This window comes from Poecilia reticulata, linkage group LG1 (genome assembly GCF_000633615.1).
Source record: "Poecilia reticulata strain Guanapo linkage group LG1, Guppy_female_1.0+MT, whole genome shotgun sequence".
NCBI classification, from domain to species: Eukaryota; Metazoa; Chordata; class Actinopteri; order Cyprinodontiformes; family Poeciliidae; genus Poecilia; species Poecilia reticulata.
The window spans coordinates 24,962,368-24,981,845 of record NC_024331.1 but is presented as its reverse complement, the minus strand read 5'-3'; the positions used below and the strand labels follow the sequence as shown (position 1 = coordinate 24,981,845).

The 19,478-nt window shown below is 37.1% G+C and overlaps 1 protein-coding gene across 2 annotated transcripts in view; it reads right to left on the bottom strand.

Annotated features, from left to right (window-relative positions):
• The window catches only part of LOC103467751 (alpha-1,6-mannosylglycoprotein 6-beta-N-acetylglucosaminyltransferase B-like), a 123,894-nt gene that overhangs the window by 17,047 nt on the left and 87,369 nt on the right, over nucleotides 1-19,478 (bottom strand). For both annotated transcript variants that reach the window (XM_008414418.2, XM_008414426.2), the window contains exon 9: nucleotides 6,479-6,610. In XM_008414418.2, coding sequence (XP_008412640.1) covers nucleotides 6,479-6,610 — 132 coding nt within the window. The remainder of the gene's footprint in view (nucleotides 1-6,478; nucleotides 6,611-19,478) is intronic.

Sequence of the window (19,478 nt, the reverse complement as noted above, 5' to 3'; positions counted from 1 at the left end):
ATAACACCTGAAACAGAGCATGGGTGGCTCATTATCAATGTTTTTGTTCACTCTGGTGTTTCATTTTTGATCCAGGTGACTTTAATGCACATCTCCACATTAAATACATTAAAAATAACCTTTGCTTGGATAATTGTTTTCATTAACATAACAGTACCATTTCTAAAAGGGATGCATTTGTTATCCTGCAGGCTAACATTAACCCATCTGTCACTTCCTTTCCCAAATACAATGTTAATATTGGATACCTGATTTTCTTTTATGACAAGCAAGTAAAACAAGTAATGCAAGTAAAACAAGTGTTACCCTACATCAGGTTCTCCTCTGTTTTTGAATGTTCCTTCAAAGTTGTCCATATCTCCGCACTTTCCACTCTTTTCTACATTTCTGTTCCTATTCATGACCTGAAAGACTTTAATAAATCATTAAATATCTAATAAATGTATTATTAATGATGCATCAAATGAGGGAAGTATTTTACACTTGGATGTAGGATGGTTTTAAAACTGGTACCGAGTTGCTAGTATGGTTTTAATAAGGCAATTTCTAAAGTACATATTATGTTTTTGTAAACAATTTCCAGATTTTTCTAAAGTTCCCAGTGATACATTAGCCAGTACTGCCATAGGTATAACCTTTTAAAGTCTTGCATAGTTTCACACTAGATGCAACAACTTTCAATACATCTGGTCAGATATTTGACATGTGTCGTATACATTGCAAAATGCACAATACTCTAAAAGAAGACAGCGTGTTATGAGGTCCGAAGCATTAAACACAAAGCTCTAATACACAATTAAACTATCTGCAGACATTCATGCACAGCTCAGGTTTTGGTGACCAAACTGACTTAACGCACCGGCATTAGTCACATGGTAGAAAAATGAAACAATGAGAGAAAAATGACAATGAAGTTTGTTTTAAGAAATGCAACAAGAGGAGGGAGATCAGCTGTTTTTCCAGTGGGGATAATTTATCTCTTATTTCTCGATGGAGTGAGACTCAAGTTCTTGCTTGTAAGTCTTATTCTCTCACTTTATCCTAATAAATCTAACTTCTTTTACTTCAGTACCAAGGTGTGCAAATGATTATTGCTAAGCAAAAGCTAAAGATTTTGACACCAATAATTGATTAGGTGGTTTAAATTATAGCACAGATTTGTTTTGTTGAGCTTCTCACAAGATTTATTTCTATCCAGTGTTGCATTCATTTTTCACCAACATCTTGGACTGATGACTGGAGAGTCCATCCAGTGAAAAAAGCCTTTGTCTTAAAGTCCAGAGAGATTCTCATCAGGGAAGGAAAAACAATCAATTCATGGAGTAACTTGGTCATTCGGTATTTCTCTGACCCAATTCTTTAAGATCGTAATGTTGCTGATTACTGATTACCTGTCTTCTCACCCTGATGCGTCCATCGTTCTGAAATGTTTACGTGACATTAGATTAGAATTATTAGGTGTTTTTTTTTAACAAGCACTTTTCCAGTTTTTAATACTGTGCAGGAGAGTTCTTCATCTAACTTTTCTAGTTCATGCCTTAGATCAGGGGTCACCAACTCCAGTCCTCGAGAGCTACCATCCTGCAACTTTTAGATTCACCTCTGCTCCAACATGTCTGAATTTCCTCACCAGCATTCATTCCTCTCTGCAATAGGCTGGAAATGAGCAGTTTATTTGATCCAGGTGTGTTTGAGCAGAGACGCATCTAAAAGTTGCAGGACAGTAGCCCTCGAGGACTGGAGTTGGTGACCCCTGCATTAGATGTTTTCTCTCCTTGATGCTAACATCTTTCCATGACCACAGAATGTGTTTTTCCACATGGTTGTTTAAGAAATGAGAAGCTACTCATTGCATTATTTGGGATAAAATAACTTGTTGCTAGATGAAAGACAATTGATCGTGGAGTTCATGTAAAATTTGCTTAGTTAAATCCAGGTGGCAACATGTGTTTAATCACTGGTTTGTGATTTTATTTACTGACAAATTTTTTTTTTTTTTTACAATTATTTGATCAAACCTATATCATCTGAGAAAAAAAGACGGTTCTTCAAAGTTTGAGCAGTCTAGCTTTAAATTTGTTTAACCACATTTTTGCAGCATTCACCCAACCCTTCCTCTTAACTTCGTCTAATTGTTGGGAATTCTTCCTTACATTTGAAACTTAGTGGAAACAAAAACAGAAAAAAGGAAGACAGAAAAAAATGCTCTACTTCTTTTCAGTAATGTATAGATATGTAGTTTACATGGATATTCCTTTTTAAGAAAAAAACAACACACATGCAGTAAAATAACACAAAGCTGAGCTTGCATGACCAGACGCAGCAGAAAATCTGCTTTCCAAACATCCATGTTACTGAAGACAGGATCCAATTGTGTGAATGAAAGTTTACCAACAATAAAAACTGATTTTTCATCCAGATACATTTAAAGGCAAAATTGTCTATTGCTATGACATCTATGACTGCAGTGCGAATAAAATACCAAATTTGTGATGTAATATGCACAGCTTTCTACAATATCGAACATTGTATTCATGTAGCTGGAATTTGCTTTCTGGCTTTTGCAGAAGATAAAAAAAAAAAGGATACACAATTTTTATGTCAAAGAAAATTTGTCAATATTTTTTTACAAGGAGCTTAAAAAAATGCAGCTTTGCTCTTGGTGTTTGTGTGCAAAACCCTTTCCTCATTTATCATTTATCTACCGTTACTAGTGCAGGCAGTGTTGTTTTCCTTCAGTCTGGGAAGATGTTTTGTTGGTGTTTGGATGCAGACGTGCCCCCGAGATATCTGCTTCGACACACCGCTATCACAGAAGTAAAGTCAACAAACGGGGAGGAGGTTCGGGGGGGGGGGGAGTGGATCAATATGCTGCTCCAATTATCAGATAAGTGGGTTTGATTTAAAACTGACTCTTATCTGCTTTCGGCATCTTCTCTGACAGCGGTCCACTTACACCAATACACCCTCGCCTCCACGCAAACAATCATATAAAGTGGAGCAAGTAGGACGCCCCGAACACAACAGGACCGTTCTCATTATTACCAAGTTACACAGGCCTAATAAATTAGAGTGGCTGTCAGTGCAAACATAAAACAAAGGTAATTAAAGAGAACTGAGAAGAAAGAGGTTGTAAAGCTTAGACCATGTGATTAATTGAACTCGGCCTGTGAGAGACTCAACCAGAATAAAAGAGGGGAGAGAGGGGCAAGTAGGGATGTCATTGACCTAACTTCATCCTTAGGGTCCTTGTTACACAGGTAAATGACATAAGGAGAAATTATAGGGCAAAAAACAACAAAAAATGCTGTTTTCTCCAGTTAATTCTATTTTATAAGAAATAGAATGAAGCTACTCTCATCTAAATATCAGAAATATGAATGTCAGTTCTGTGGGCATGACACCCTTTTTGGTACGTCTATTTTTAAGCATTAAGGAAGTGGTTATGAGCAGAACAGTCTGTATGCTGATGGGGTTATATAATAAAAAAATGGGCTGGTTGCTAGGTGATGGGCTGGGCTTCGTTGGGGTTGCTAGGTAACAGCGCAGTGCTAGTCGAATGTGACTCAACATTTAGGAGGTTTTTGAAGCTGTTCATTTTCCAGACACCAAAAAGCTTTAACTTAATGTCACAAAATGGCTGGGTGGGTGATTAAATTAGTTAAGGTATTTAAAGTCATTCAAACAGAAAAAGTCTTTATCAGTGGAAACCAAAAGTCTATAATTAGCTTCAGAAGCTAAAGCTTTCTCAAGTACTTTGAATGTTTGATCATCTGCTAGCTTCCCACCACTTCATTTACTTCTTACAAACTCACAGTGATATGATACATTTCTACAGGTAAGGGAGATATTACCAATTATAAAATGCACACTACTTCTTTAAGCGTTAGAAGCCTTACCAGAAATACTTGCAGTAATAATAATGGAGCACGAGAAGTCTGTCTAGGTAGATGATACAACTGCACACCTCAGTGTTACTTTAAAAACGGACAAATTCTAAATAGAAAGTGTGGGATAGAACAAAATACTTTACAAACACTAAGAGTCACATCTTGTTAAAGACAGCCAGGATCAAGACCGCACTGTAACAACTGAGCAACAGAAAGGTGAACACGGCAAACAATTAGGCGCCGACTTCTGCTGGTCTGTCTGCTGGAAATGTGTGTGTGTAGGTGTGTGTGTGTGTGTGTGTGTGTGTGTGAAAAAGATAAATCACGAGAACAAGATAAAGGCAGCAAAATGGGTTACATGCTGGGAAAATAACTTCCCAGTCCATCAGCAATACATTTTTCTTGCTCATAATTGGATTTTTAAAATATACGGACTGGCCCTTTAAACATGTAACAGCAGCTTTCCATTCCCCAGTTTCCTAAAATCTCCGCGTCTCTGTTATCTTGGCTACTGTTTGTTATTTCAACAGAATATTTGCTTCTGTATTTTTAGCTGACTTCCTAGTCCAATACAATTCGCTGCCCCCCGTTTCAACTCTTTTGTTGCCTTCATTAACAGGGAGAAAAAAAATAAAAATATCCAAACAGTCAAACCCTGTGATCATATCTAGAGGTAGCAGATAAACTGATTTATCAAGTCATGAAGCTTCGGACTGAAACTAACACTGGAAGGAAGCTGGACGACAGAATGAGAATATAGTTGGACTCTCTTATTTGTTTCTGAGGCAACGACATGAAAGAGCCCTGGAGCTGCTGTGGGTTCATGTTGCAGTGCTCTCAGGGATGTGCAGCTGATTATTTTCCTTCAGTGCATTCTGGCAGTTTAAATCCTTTTTCCTTGGATATTAATTCATGTTTTCGTGCCTCTTCGTTGTGCCTGTCATGGCCTAGATTCCAAGTTGTTGAAACTCTGTAGCAATGCCAAAAGCCATTAAGCACACTTTTTTTGCACTACTACACACACACACACACACACACACACACACACACACACACACACACACACACACACACACACACACACACACACACACACACACGGAGAGAGAGAGAGAGTCTAATTTGTGTTTTCTCTCATGAGGCACACGTTTTCTGTTTCCTTCCCGTTTCCACTTCATAAAGCGTTTAAGCACCTCTCTCCTGATCACAGTGAGCACAGAATGACAATCACACAGCAGCTAGCAGCTGCTAAGAATGAGGTCTGATAGGAATAAATGTTAAGGTTTGCATGTTACGTTGTGTGGAGCGATTACTGCATGTGGAATTGCATGTTAGCTGTCAGTATTTAAAAAGGCTTCTATCTTGCACTGCATGTGGTATTGATTATAATTATTATTACCCTTGCTCTGCAATGTAATGGAGCATGACAGACCAGTTTATATACAGGTAGCCATGCTGTTCACCATATTTAACATTTTTTATTCATTTTTTTGTTCCCAAATTTATTTTAACTGGATGGAACAGAATGTTTTCAACCCCCTTGTTTCTTGTAATTCAGTAATCACTCCTTCCTTATGTACACATAATCCCCCCCATGAGAAAATGTGCAGCACTATGGCAACCACTGAGTCCTCTAATGAAACAAATTAGAGGAAATTCGGTGTCGCATGTTGGTGCAGTTGGTAGCACGTCGGAAGCCGTACGAAGCTCCTGGTCGAATCCTGGCCTGTATGGAGTTTGCATGTTCTCCCTGTGCAGGTGAGGGTTCTCTCAGGTTTCCTCCCACAGTCCAAAAAGTTAGATTAATTGGGCCATCTAAATTATGAGAGTGAATGCTGTTCATGCTGTGTCTCACTGACTTTGAACATATAACAAATAAGACATAAGGAAACACTTTCATGTCTGATTTAGTACCACATATGGAAGTGGCACAAATCAGATTTTTCTGGGAGAGGAGTGTAAAAAGTTTTAAATTCAGACTAAGGGTGCACCCATTGTAGCTTTCTTGTTCAGTCACCGATGTATAAAAAGCCTGACCTGCGAATTTTGACTTTGGTCGATACTAATTTTTAAAAAATAACTGACACTGTCAGATGTGATAAGGTCACAATACATCTTCAATGCTCCAATCTTGTGAAACAACATCAAACAATACCTGTGGAACAACACACATGAAGGTAGTGCTCTCAAAAACAAAATCTGCTCCTTCGTTTTAAAATAAAACTCACACCGCAGAAATAGGCTGTAACTAGCAGACAACTTAAACCACCAATAAATTGACTTTGACTTTTAGGGTTCCTTGTAATGCAAATTGTAAATAAGATTGATGGACACAATTCATCTAACATGTAAACAAGAGCCAATCACTCAAAATGAAGGAAATCAGGGTCAACTATTCAGTTCACCCCTCGTTGAGACAGACATGAAAAAGTCGGATACGGATGATATTGATGGTCAGACTGGGTTAAGATCAAAACCTTAATTTAAGTTTTTTATTTGAACTTTACCTATCTTTTAGAATGCCTTATGTTATGTCCCACACAAACTCAACTTTTCTAGTCAAGCTTATAACAAACTCTGTCACTAACTTGTGTTTCTTCAGTGACAGTCCCATGTGCTGCTTCATCTGTTGCAGGCCGTGGTAGTCAGTATAAATGAGGTCAAAGGGCAACGGACCAGTGAGTGGGCAGCTGCCTCTACCAGGAGGCACTCCAAGAAACCTGAAAGACATCCAAATGAAAGAAAAGATTAGAGGAGCAGAAAAGCCTTAAAGTACAATAAGGCAGGATAAGCTGGAAAGCCACAGAGCACAAAGATGGGACATTGGCCTGAAGCAAAACATCCATTATTCACTCATAAAAAAACCCCTTTGTGCTTGCTTTTGGCCCAGACAAGGAAGGTGAACAATTTGTGCTTTCAGCAGAGACACCGATGTTTTTTTGTTGCTGCGCTAAAACCAGAATATGAACACATTTAGTGGTTTATGTGGAGTCAAAGCCTTAAAAACAGCAAGCCCATAAACTGTAATACTGGAACTCAATTATTTCATGGACACAAAACCTGGAAAAACACTTTTAAAATCTAAATCTAATTTTAGAGAGAAAAAAGCTAAATTGTGTCTAAATGTGTCTGTATGACAGAAAATGGGAATCAAGATGATACTATTGATATTATATTCTTAGCTCAAAAAGAAACCAGGACATGCTACAAAGCATTTTAACAAGACATCATTCAACAGAACAAGAAACAAAATGAATATATAGAAGTTATATATATTTGTTGTATTATAACCCTAACTGATGGAGTATTTTACTGTGAAAGTCTGAGAGGAAGAGTCACATCTGCAAGACAGCAACTAAGTGTTTTTATCAAGTTTTTTTTTTGTTGCAAACAAGTTTGAATGGAAAATTTAGGGAAACCTTTGAATTATGATGACTGCCTGTGTAGTGTGTATATAGTACGACCTTGTTTTTTTTTTTTTCGACACGTAAGCAACCATAACATTTACAAGTTCTTATTTGAATTGTTAGTTGCAACATTATGTAGCTGCAGTTGAAGCACAATTGATAAACAATGCACAAAGACTAAAACCTGCACACTTTTTTCCTTCCAAGGTTCATGCACATTTTTTTCTGAACAAATTCTTTCCTTCTCAATCAATGTTGGATAGGTGGATGGATAATATGTGAAGAGGTGAACACACAGCTGGATAACTTTAAATACTTAATTTAGTTCCTAACTTTCACACTGTCTAAGCCCCCATGTGGCTTACAAAAAGCAGGATTCAAAAAAGGAGAATATGCAAATGAATGCTCCACATATGGGGCTGCACTTTCATCCGCTGCAGATAAAGCGGGAGCTGCCATTCCTCCTCCTGTAAACGTACTTTCTTGGCCTCTCATCTGTAGTCTGGCTGCTTTTTTAGTAACTCTTCAGGGTTCTTTGTTGTGGACTCATAGCTGCTAGCTTACTTTAATCAGTTCATTTAAGCGCTGACAGAACTCATACACGTAGCAGAAAAGACCGTTGCATCCCTACATCCCTGCGACGAGAGCATTGAATTCTCAAAATAACCCGAACTGCAGTTTGTCCCAAAAGAGTCGATAGTTTTCACAGTTGTAAGTATTTTGATGTTTTATGTTTTACCAGGTTTGCAGACTTAGATTTTTTCAACTCTTTGTTGAAAAATAGCTAAAGCTCTATCCAATGAGATGAAGAACATGGACATGTCTCTTGCTGTATACTGAACCTCTGTCAGATCTGAAGTCTTTTACAGCCTTGAACACGTTTTTCTAGGATTATACTGTGTTCACAACCATCTATGCTCCCATCAGCTTCCCTGTCCCTGCATCTCCTAGCAGGATGCTGCCACCACCGGGAATAATAATGGGATAATGTGTTTTTCAAACATTCATGGTCCAAAAAGCTGCATTTCCATACTTTCTGACCAGAAAACCTTCTCCTGCAGGTGTGCTGTCGGTTTAGGACAACAAAGTCTTGCTAGGCTTGCAGTCATTTTATAATATTCCCATTGTCAGATGATGTACTAAACAGATCATCATGGCTTGGCAAGTTAACTTTACCTATTTTCTGCTGGTGTATTACATAAAATCTTAATAAAACAGATTAAAGTTTTTGATGATAGAATGAAAATAGGAGATGGTGTGAGATATATTTGTCTGTTTTGTCAAGACAAACATTTAAGGGTTTACCAACATACTTATTCCACCTTTTGAACCTTTACTATAGAGATCTGGATACTGTCTTCGTTATTTCTAGCTTTACACCTTTGTGTTTTGATTGGCTGCAGATCCGACAGAGCCGCTCAGACCTCAGATCTTTGACCTGCAACTTGCCTTCTCACCCTTACGTCTGTGATCGATGCGGCTAAAGGCTAATGGAGACAGTAATGAAATTATATGCCCCTGGTGAATTTCATCTCGCTACATCTAAACTCAATTCAGTTTGGCTGTGTTGTTCATGGAGGGTGGGATTTCGATAGTACAGCTGACAGGACTTGCAGACGCTTTGTCGGCAGCTGATACCCACAATCAGACAGGAGGGAAAACACGCCCATAAAGGTGCTTGACATAGTGACTGAAGCAAAATGAAAAAGCGATTGCTTCGAAGAGGGAACTGCACCAAGTGGCTGACACACACAGATACGGCCACAGAGTGTTTTGTCTGATCTACTAAGAGAAACAACTGGCAGCGTGACAGATAAGCTCATCTGAAGGGTTTTTAAATCTTCTTCCTCAAGCACCACTGTCACCAGCTTGTACTCTAACTTTTAATTCAGTCTAAGCACTCCTTTGTTAGCCATCACATATATTTATTGTTACATATAAATGCTTAAAGCATATCATCGAGATAAGTGTGGCTGAAAAATAAGTCGCTGAAGCTCACTGAAACGGTTTGCTTTAGATCTAACAATGTAAGTCAATTCAGTTAAAATTCTAAAATACTTTATTAATCCCAAAGAAAAATTTAATGTTATTGTAACTCATTAAATCTTCAAAGAGTTATTGTAGCTTGTGACGGCTGTTGGCAGGAAATATTTCTTATAGCGCTCCTGTAATCTTCTTCTTCTCCATGTGGCTGGCAGAGAGCGGTCCAATCAGTTGCTTCAAAACATGCCTGGAGGGCATCTTTTCTTAACGGTCATCTTCCCAGCAGGTAGTTTGTATTCAGAACAGAGAAAAACAAGACTGTGGTCAGGACGAGGTCTTGGTTTGGAGACATATGCATCCTTGACATTAGCATCAAACAAAATCCTGTTTTCCCAGGTGGAGCAGCTGACAAACTGGTGAAACGTTGGCAGTGTTGAAGAGAGTGAGGAATGATTAAAATCGCCAGATATTGTCACAAATGCATTAGGATGTTGTGTCTGTATTTTAGCAACAACAGAACTGATGACATTGCGTGCATTATCGGCAATATCTTGTATTTCAGTAAAATTCATATGGTGTTATCCAGGTAGCACCAGACATTTTGTTGCCATCCTAATATCCAGCTATGGAAGATGAGGGTGTCAAGATTGGATATAAAAGTTATCAGAAGAATTTGCTGAATGTCCAGAACTTTTTAGCTGATACTGTAGGGAGACATGTCTTTGGCCAGCCAGGCTTTTAACAGTCATGCTGACCTGTTTAATACATTTTCTGCTGCCAAGCTACCATACATTTTTGTTTTCAAAGTATTAAACAATTTTACACTTTTTGTCAGTTGTGTATGAATCTGAACATGCAGTAAACAGTGAACGTTATGAATACACTCTATTCAGCTATGGCAAAACTCAATTATTTAATCTCTAATTCATTACCAGATTCAGAGAAATCAGAACATAATCAATCTGTGGGAGGCAAATCTTTGACTCTCTTGTACGTCATGCAGCAAGAAACCGTTTTAAAGAAACAAAAAATACAAAAACCACAGCATCTTAGACACTAGAAACGATCTGCGGTCTAAAACCCTAAAGAACATTATAGAATAGCGTAATTTCAAGAGAACACTCAGCCTGGAGAGAGGCACTGCTAATTAGTCTTGCCTCCTGCCTGCTTTCATCCTTATGGATAATGGATAACTCGCATGGATGTAGAGGACCTTTTCAAATACTTCATTCAATAGGCACCATACAAATTTGAAAACTGGCATCAGCGGGCTTTCTGTAGCGCTATTGAGAAATATTACAAAAGTCTGTCACTTTTTCATCATCCTCCATTAGACTGAATGAGGCTGTCCTTAAAGCCTCACAATTTCCAACTCTTTCAGACCAAGAAGGTGTTTTAACGGGGCTGAGCTTTATCTTTTATCAGAATGTAACAGAACCTCAGAGACTCGTAGTTTCAGTAGCGACCTTCTATTAGAATCACCAAAATGGAGGAAGTAATATATTTTGGTAAAACTGAAGGGGGAGATTTTTTAAAACATGTTTCCCACCACAAAAACAATATTAAGGTTCTGAATAAATGCAGCTCTGGAAAAAATTAAGAGCTCATTGCACTGAACCCCACTGAAAACTTCCTGGTTATTACACCAAATATTGATTTCTGAACTCTTCGCAAGTTTAAACATTAGTGTTTTTGTTTCTAAGTGAATATGAACTTGTTTTCGTTGCATTATTTGAGATCTGAAAGCCCTGGATCTTTTTTGTTATTTTGGCCATTTCTCATTTTCTTCAAATAAATGCTAAATGTTTGCTCGGAATTTCAGAGACATGTTGTCAGTAGTTCATAGAATAAAAGAACAAAGTTCATTTTACTCAAACATAAACCTATAAAATGTAAAATCAGAGAAAATGATCATTTTAAGTGGTCTCTTAATTTTTTCCAGAGCTGTATATAACTTCTTATATTTCCTTATAATAGTGCTTTACAATCAGCTTGACTTACAAATAAAAAATAAGACCCAAGAAAAGATAATTGCCTTATTAAATAATATGGCATGGCTGAATTCTAAAAGATTCTAAAAAATAAGAATGGCAAAAAGAGAGTATTAAAGAAAAATTCAGCCAAGAGAACAACAGTCACCAAACTCAACTTAAAAAAGACACAAAAAATTGCTTGAGTTGCAGATACCATGTGTTGAGGGAAACTATCTCTGCACATCACTCTGAACACCATCCTCATGCTGAAACGTGGTGGCAGTGGCAGCATCATGATGTGGGGTTGCTTTGTCTCAACAAGGGGAGAATAGTGTTTAAAGAAACCTGTTAAAAGGCTGCAAGCACTACATGCTGGGGTGAGGTTCATCAATACGTGTCCATGGCCTATTCAAAGCCCAAACCTAAAATGGAAAACAATGTGAGGACTTAAAAATCATGAACTCTTCACTAAATCAGCCTTATAGAAATACTTCATGTTGGTCTTCTATATAAAATCTCATTTAAATACAACTTTGAGCATAATTGTGATGTATATCAGTATTATAGTTCTGCCTCCAGACCAGGTTTGGACATTTACTGGATCCAACATACCTTTTGATTATTTAAATATTTAAAAGTGCATTTTAAAATCCCTTCACAGTGCTGTAAATTTTGACAGTGAAGATGTCCAAATAAATAACTATAGATAAAATATGTTTTTATCATTTCAATGTCATGTCAGGTGAAAGAAAAACATTCAAACACATCACCATGTCAGCTATAACGACATCTTTATCTGTAAATCAATCCCTGGTTTGTATGAACTTTGTGCACAGACAGCATTTTTTTTTTTTTTTTTTGACAGGGACCTTAAAGTGAGATTATTTTCCATCAGACTGCAAACAGCCTCAGCCTCACATATACCTATAATCAAATCTAAAATGTGCCTGCACCAAAGCACAGTAAAATGCTCAACATTGACGCCTCAGTTGTGTCTTGATACAATACCCAAGCCTCCAAAAACCAATGCAGTGATTTGCCTTTTGGTGGCGTTTCGCTCTGCATGGCCGGTAGGAAAAACGGCTGAGGTAAACAAACACAGAGAGCTTTGCAAACTGCTGAGCTTGCACATTTCGCCAGACTTGCTCTGAAGTTAAGAGCACGATTATGTTTGTTGGTATACAAAACTGCTCATCAAAAAAAGAAAAAACAAAAAAAGCCAGGTGTTGTACTTGCTCTCAGCGTCATCGTCTGTTAAAACCGGGTCACGGAGTCGGTACCTTTTTGTAACGATGCTTTGTGAAGACATCAGAAGTTTTTTTAAACAAAAACTGAAGTTTTCCAAATCCTCTGAAGTAGTAAAGAAAGACGCCCTGGTGCTTATTGGAAATGTTAACAGCAGGACACAGACTGACTTTTAAGACGTGTAGATTTTTGCTGCTTGTATTTATTCTAGATTAGCCAACGAATAACAAAATCCGACATATTTAATTAATGCTTCCATCTAGAATTGAAGCATTGAGATCTTGTGCCACCTAATTTATTCAGTTTGAGTAACATGAGCAAAGGATGCTCAAAACCATTTGAGACAGATGTTTGACATTGGTTTGGTTTTCTAACTGAAATGTTTGGTAAGAAACCTAATAACTGAACTTCACTTAAAAAGGAACTATTCCTTTAATGTCTTTAAAAACAGAGCAATGTGAGTCGAATTTGCATAGCAAAACCCAGGGATAAAAATCTGCAGCGTTAACTGCTGCTCATTAATCCCTTCGCTTTGGATGCATGATGATAGCCGCAGGGGACCCAGATAAGTGTCAACACTTTTAGCTGATATCCTCCAAGGAGGAGATCTTATCTGATAAAAATCTTCTCTGAAGGGAAGATCTCCTGACATCTGTATCAGTTTCAGCTTTCATGATTAGTGTGGGTAAGATGAGAGTGGGGTGGAGGATGGGAACACATGTTAAATGTTCCCTAAAAGTGTTAAAGCAGAGGATGAAAGATGAAGCCTTTCCGGTGTGGAAATGAGCCGGAGTCAGAGTCAGACAACTTCATTAGTCCCAGTGGGAAATTCACTTTTGCTTCCAGGTTCATACATTTAGTTACGGCATAAAAAAAAAAAAAAAAAACAGCCAAGTAACAAATAATCTGTGAAAAAGCATACAGTAAATAACACAATCTAAATAAATCCTGGAAGTTTCTCGGCGCAGCAATTGCTTAAGATGAGCACTGTCTGTTGCTGTTGAGCAGACTAATAGAAGAGCGAATGAAGGACTTGGAGAAGGGATTAGTTCTCATTATGGCCACATTATAACACCAGCCTGGAGGCATTCTAGAACATGCCATCCAGCGAATGTGGTCAGGTTGGCTGATGTGTTTCTGCAGCCACACGTTCCGTTTCAGGATATCCGAGTCCCACTGCTGAAGTGCAGTGAACTTAAAAAAGACATTTCACACTTCTTGTCATTTAAAATCAACAAATAACAACAAATAAAGAAAAACTTTAAAGGATGTCACTGGATGAAATATAAGAGTTTGACCTGTGCAATAAATTAATACGTACATATAATAAGAATAAAGCAGAAACTAATTTTTGGATTTTAAGCTCTTACAAACAGAAGTTCTTCTGTTTGAGTCGATTCAGTGTTGGTTTTTGAGTTATTGGGACTACATCAACTATAATAGCCTCTATTAAATTACAATATTGTTTTATTCTATGTTCTGCATTGCAGTGTTTTGTTTTCCACTAATCTCCAAGAAGTGTTTACATTTGTACTATTCCCATTAACGAGCTGGTTTCCAGTCCAAGCTGGACACTGAGATCTAGAGCAAACGGTCCACCAATCATTGCTTTAGCTTCCAGTTAGATAATCAGTAGATAATGGAGCTAAAACTGACTTGTATTCAAAAGGGCAAAAAGGAAGAAAAGCAAATATGAACAGAAATCAAATGAAATCAAAATGCTAAGAAAAAAAATAGACAAACACACTGGAGTTTCCAGCTTCATGATAGTTAATTTTCTATAAGCCGTTTTTATTCTACAGGAGTCTTTTGCATTTTAATTATTTGCAGAGAAAACTGATGGTTTACTCTTAAAATTGGGTTATTCTTTGTCTCTTTTGTCAAGACAAACTGAAATACATTTCTGTTAATGAAACAACACTGAACAATGACCTCTGTTAATACAGCTTCACTCAACCGATTCAATCTATTAAAGTTGTGTTACTTTTGAACTTGCTGCCCACATATTTTGCAGAGCCAATCTAATTCTGTAAATGAAATGCCACATTGCTGCAGAACTGTTTTCCTGGATTCAAAGTCTCATTTTGTGAATATGGTACCAAAAGTACCACTAGTTTATTTAAAATATGTTTTGTTGCGATTTTCAATTTGTACTTGTCTGAGTAAAACTCAACTGAGTTGAGATAATCTACAAATAATAACCCGGAAAATGTAGCATTTTAACCATATGGTTCTCATGCAGCTCTCAACAAGCTTGCAGAGTGAAAACACAAAAAATACAGTGTTGCTGTATCATTAGAAATGCTTTTATACATGCACATTTCTGCATGTGTGTGTGTGTGTGTATTCTGCCACTGGACTTTAAAATATACGTCTAGTAATGTATATTAAGCTTATATTTTATATACATTATGTAAACTTAAGAAAATAATTAGGTCCACTGTGATTCAACAGGAAACTAAAGCAAAATTTAAAATCTGAACATTTAATATCATCCAAATTCTGTGGAAGCACAAGGACGATGGCAGTCATCCCAAAACCATACATCCCATAATTCCTCTATTGGACTGAGTTCAGGGGTCTCATTTATAAATCTGGCATACTCACAAAAAGAGGCCTGACACGGGCATACATCACTTTCCGCACAAAGATTGTGATCTATTTAAAACAAACTTCAGGGGGATGTATGAGGTCCCTCAAGCCAACTTTCACCGACACATAACAGGTATGCTTTTGAATTCAGGATGTCTAAATCATAGCTGCACTGTTTGGCATCTGATATGCACTAAAATCAGGAGAATCACCAAAAACTGGCAATAGATTAAAAACAAAATCAAGCAAGAACAGAGAATTGAGGAACACATTTTTCAACGCCATAGTTTCCCTTTAAAATCGTTTGCTTGTGTTGGTAGGAGCCCAAAACAACATTTCAATACTCATAATTCTTGAGCTGCTTCCCCAAATCTATAAATAAAATAGAATAAAGGCCAAGTAGACAAACACATTCTGTTTCCTGTGTGTTTTTATTGAAGTGTAAAAGGATGCAAACCAAATGATTAGAATTAAATGCGACTAGTTTTGACGTTCTTACACTCAGTATTAACATATCATAATCTTGAGAGTTTAAATAATATGTATACATTACTTTAAATTATTTGTTGCCAGACTTTATGTTTTAGATTAACAAATGTTTTCTTCTTCAGTCCATTAGTACCTAAAACAGCACAAACAATTTGCTCCACGGTGCATAATGACTCGATAAAATCTCAGCATAACTGCATATATGTGACTGCTGAATATTATATGTGTGAGGTTTTCTGAAGTTATTCAGTTCAATACCAAATGGCTCTATTGATCTCCTGAGGAGCAATTTGGAGAGCTGTTATTAGATGCACAAAGGCAAAATATGAACAATAAGAGTTGATTGCCTTCCCATAACGGTGTCTTTTTGTCTATAGTCCAGTGACTCCAATCTGTTTGTATGTGTTAGGAGAGATGTGGTGCAGTTGGTGAAAAAAATAAAGATTTTATTCTAATTCCTGCTACTTGTTGACAGATTTAAGTCTAGTTTCTCATTGATTTAGTTGCCACTGTAGAATGCAGCTACATCTCCAGTCTTCAAAACATATTCAGATACATTTTTTTCGTATTGTGAGTAAATCCAGCGTGCAAAAAACTAAAAACATCGTTGCTACAAATGTTAAAATGATGCTAAACATACGACCTTTTTTATGATGACCACAGTCTCTTATTCCAATCTACAATTACTCTTAAGGTCACTTGTGAATATAAACAGCTCAAAATAATCAAAATCCAAAATTAAATGAAAACCAAAAGACAACAAAATCCTCAGATCATTTTCAAAATTAAAGAATAAATGATACATTTTGCAGCAAAGCAAAAAATTAAATAGAACTTTATTACAGATTTCAACCCAGAAGCCATCAGAGCCACAGCTGCTAGCACCAGTTGAGAGACAGTTAGCTTACAAATCTTTTCTCCGGCATATCGACAGTTAGCCTGCTAGTGCATAAAAAGAGAGATATGCCTCGAAGCGAGAAGAGGATTGTGAATGATGCTGCGCCATGGTACAAGCTACTTAAAGAGTAGGTGATGAATAACCACCCAATCACGACACGAGTAATGAAATATGAGGCGGTGAGACATTAAAATATGTGCTATGTAGGAGAACTTTACATTTTCAAGAAAAATGGTTTAAAGAATTATCTTGGATTCACTGCTGTTATTGTGTTTGTATTTAAAAAAACACCTCCAGGCTGTAGTTTTATACATATTAGGGGCTTCATGCTGTTTTGTAGGGCAGATGAGGAGCTGTTTACATATATGTGCACTCAACACATTTTGACCGTGCTTTGTATGTGTGTATAGTTGTTGTTTTGGCACAGTATTTGAAGGGCATTCCAGTTGGTGCTGTCAACTAAAGTCATCCGCACTAACCCCAGCTGACAGAGGGGGCTGAGGGTCAACAGTCAGAAAGTGGTGAAAGCAGCTGAGATTATGACAAGCCCTGCAGTGTGTGTGTGTCTATCCTATTATAGAAATATTCCCAAACATGAAAATTTGATGGTCTTGCTGAAGGGCTGATACATATTTACTGTGCACTGATCGTTCGCTTAATCCCAGGAAGAAATTGGCTGTCATCTTAAGCTTTGTTGGCAAAAGTAAAAAATGTTTCAAGAATGATTAATTTTCTAAACTCAAAAGATTGATTTGGCAGCTAAGTAGATGTTTTCACATATTGCACTTTTATGCGTTATAGAAATCGTGCTCACTACAGAGCCAAAACTAATTTAAGCAAAAGGTCTTTGAAACTCTGGCGTTTCAGAAGAATCTTGCTCTGATGTCGCATAAGGTTACCTTTAAAGGTTCCAGCTTTAAAAGCACAGCAGCCAAGTTTGCATAATGCGACACAATGACAAATTTGTGTAACATCAGTTTGGTCCTTTTACGCGTGTATCCCGAGTCGCATCATAGTTCTCACAATCTAGAAAGAAAAGTAGATGCTAATATGATGCATCGGTGATAGAGTGAAGTAGTGACAACATGTCCTGATCAAATTTTAAATTACGCCAAGTAGATATAGTAAGCAGATTAAATAATAGAAAAAGTTATTTGCTTCAAAAGTTCTACGAGAGACATTTTTTAAATGTCTTTGATCTTACTTTAGGCTACAGTGACTAAAATAAAAAGAAATGAATGTGTGAACATGTTATATGTACTAATACTTGAATCTACTATATTTTTTTCAAAGGAATAAAATATTCTAGGATTTGTTGACTCACTTGCAAGCCTTTAGTTCTTAGTTACTTCTAAGGATTTTGAGTCGTGTTTATGACAAAGTTTTGGTATGAGCCATTCACAACAGAAAAAATGTTCTCATCTTTTGTAAAAAATGTGACTTAATTGTTTTTTCTAAATATATTAAGTTATAAAATATAACTTTTTGTTTATGTAATTTGTTCTGTGCCCCCATGAAAAATGCTGAACCCAACAAAAACTAAATTCCTGCTGAATTTGGTCTGAATGATGCCAAACTGCTGAACCACTGCGTTCCTAGACTAAAAACCAGCTGTTTAGAGTTGCTCTTGAAACATAATCAATGAAACATTAATTAATAATCTGTTGAGTTCTATAACTTAGCATTTTTATGATGTAAAGCATTTTGAAATGCCTTGTTGCTGAAATGTGCTATATAAATGACATTTGATTGATTTATTTGATTGATGCCGTGGTGAGTGCTGTTACTTGCAGTTGCCAGAGCGTAACAAAACACAAAACGGTGAGTGTCAGTAACCGACTGACGATCCTCGTAAACACAGTAATCAGATTTAGCAGCATTTTTCTTTTCACAGAAACGTTCTGTCCATACAAAACCATTCTGAAACAGTTTAGTTGTATTACTCCAGCATTGCACATCGGTGAATATTGTGAATTCAAATCCACTCAGATGACATCAGATCTGATTAATCTCACATATCCACCACAGTATAAGGAAGCAAAGCTCACTATCTTGTCTGGCTTGTTAAAAAACTATATCTTTTCAGGTAAAATGAATTGTATTTCCCTCCATGCAGACGGTCAAGACTTTAACAGCTGGTTGTTGTCAAAAATACCTGTATTTCTATGTGAAGGGCCTGTGAAGACTGAGAATGCTCTCTAAGCTTAATCAATGGGTTTTATTTCCTTTCCAGCAATTCTGCAAGCAGTTCCCTGACAAATTTATAGTTCAGACCTTAATTATGTTCTCAACAACTACAGTTGACTGCCATTTTCTAATGTCACAAACTGAGGAAACAGCTGCTCCTTTTGTTTTGTAGTGGCAAATTACCTTCATTTTCAGAGTTGGCAGCTGTTTGTTGAAGCGTGTTGTAGGAGCACTGGTAACATTTTTAAGACACTGGTAAAATTTCAGCTGACAGGTCGAGCCTCATCTAAACGTTTTGAATGATGGCATTACTTTTACTTTACTGGAAGCTACAGGTTAAATACTTTAAAGTTTATGCTTTTATTTTAAGCACTGGATATGAGGGAGAGTGCTCAAACTTGTGGTAAAGAAAGTATTTCTTGAGTTGCCCATCAGTAAATTGTGATACCGCTACTCTTTCTTTTTTGAAAAAATGTAGAATACCACTGAAAAATATTAAAATCTTACCTCGTCTCGCCTTCATGAAGCGAAAACTAGTCTGATCCCATGAGCTGAATGTATTGTTACTCTTCCATTAAAAACCAGGAAGATAAAAACCAAGGACGAGCGAACACTGTTATAAATCAACCCGGTCTTATTCTCCAAGCCAACAAAATGATAGCTGAGTACATGCACACACTCTGTAATCACCCAAACATCCATGTAATCACCTGTTTCCACGTTTTCCTTTGATTATTCCCATGGGATGATAATCTTTGAGCATGTTTCTTACTCACACACACACACACACACACACACACACACACACACACAC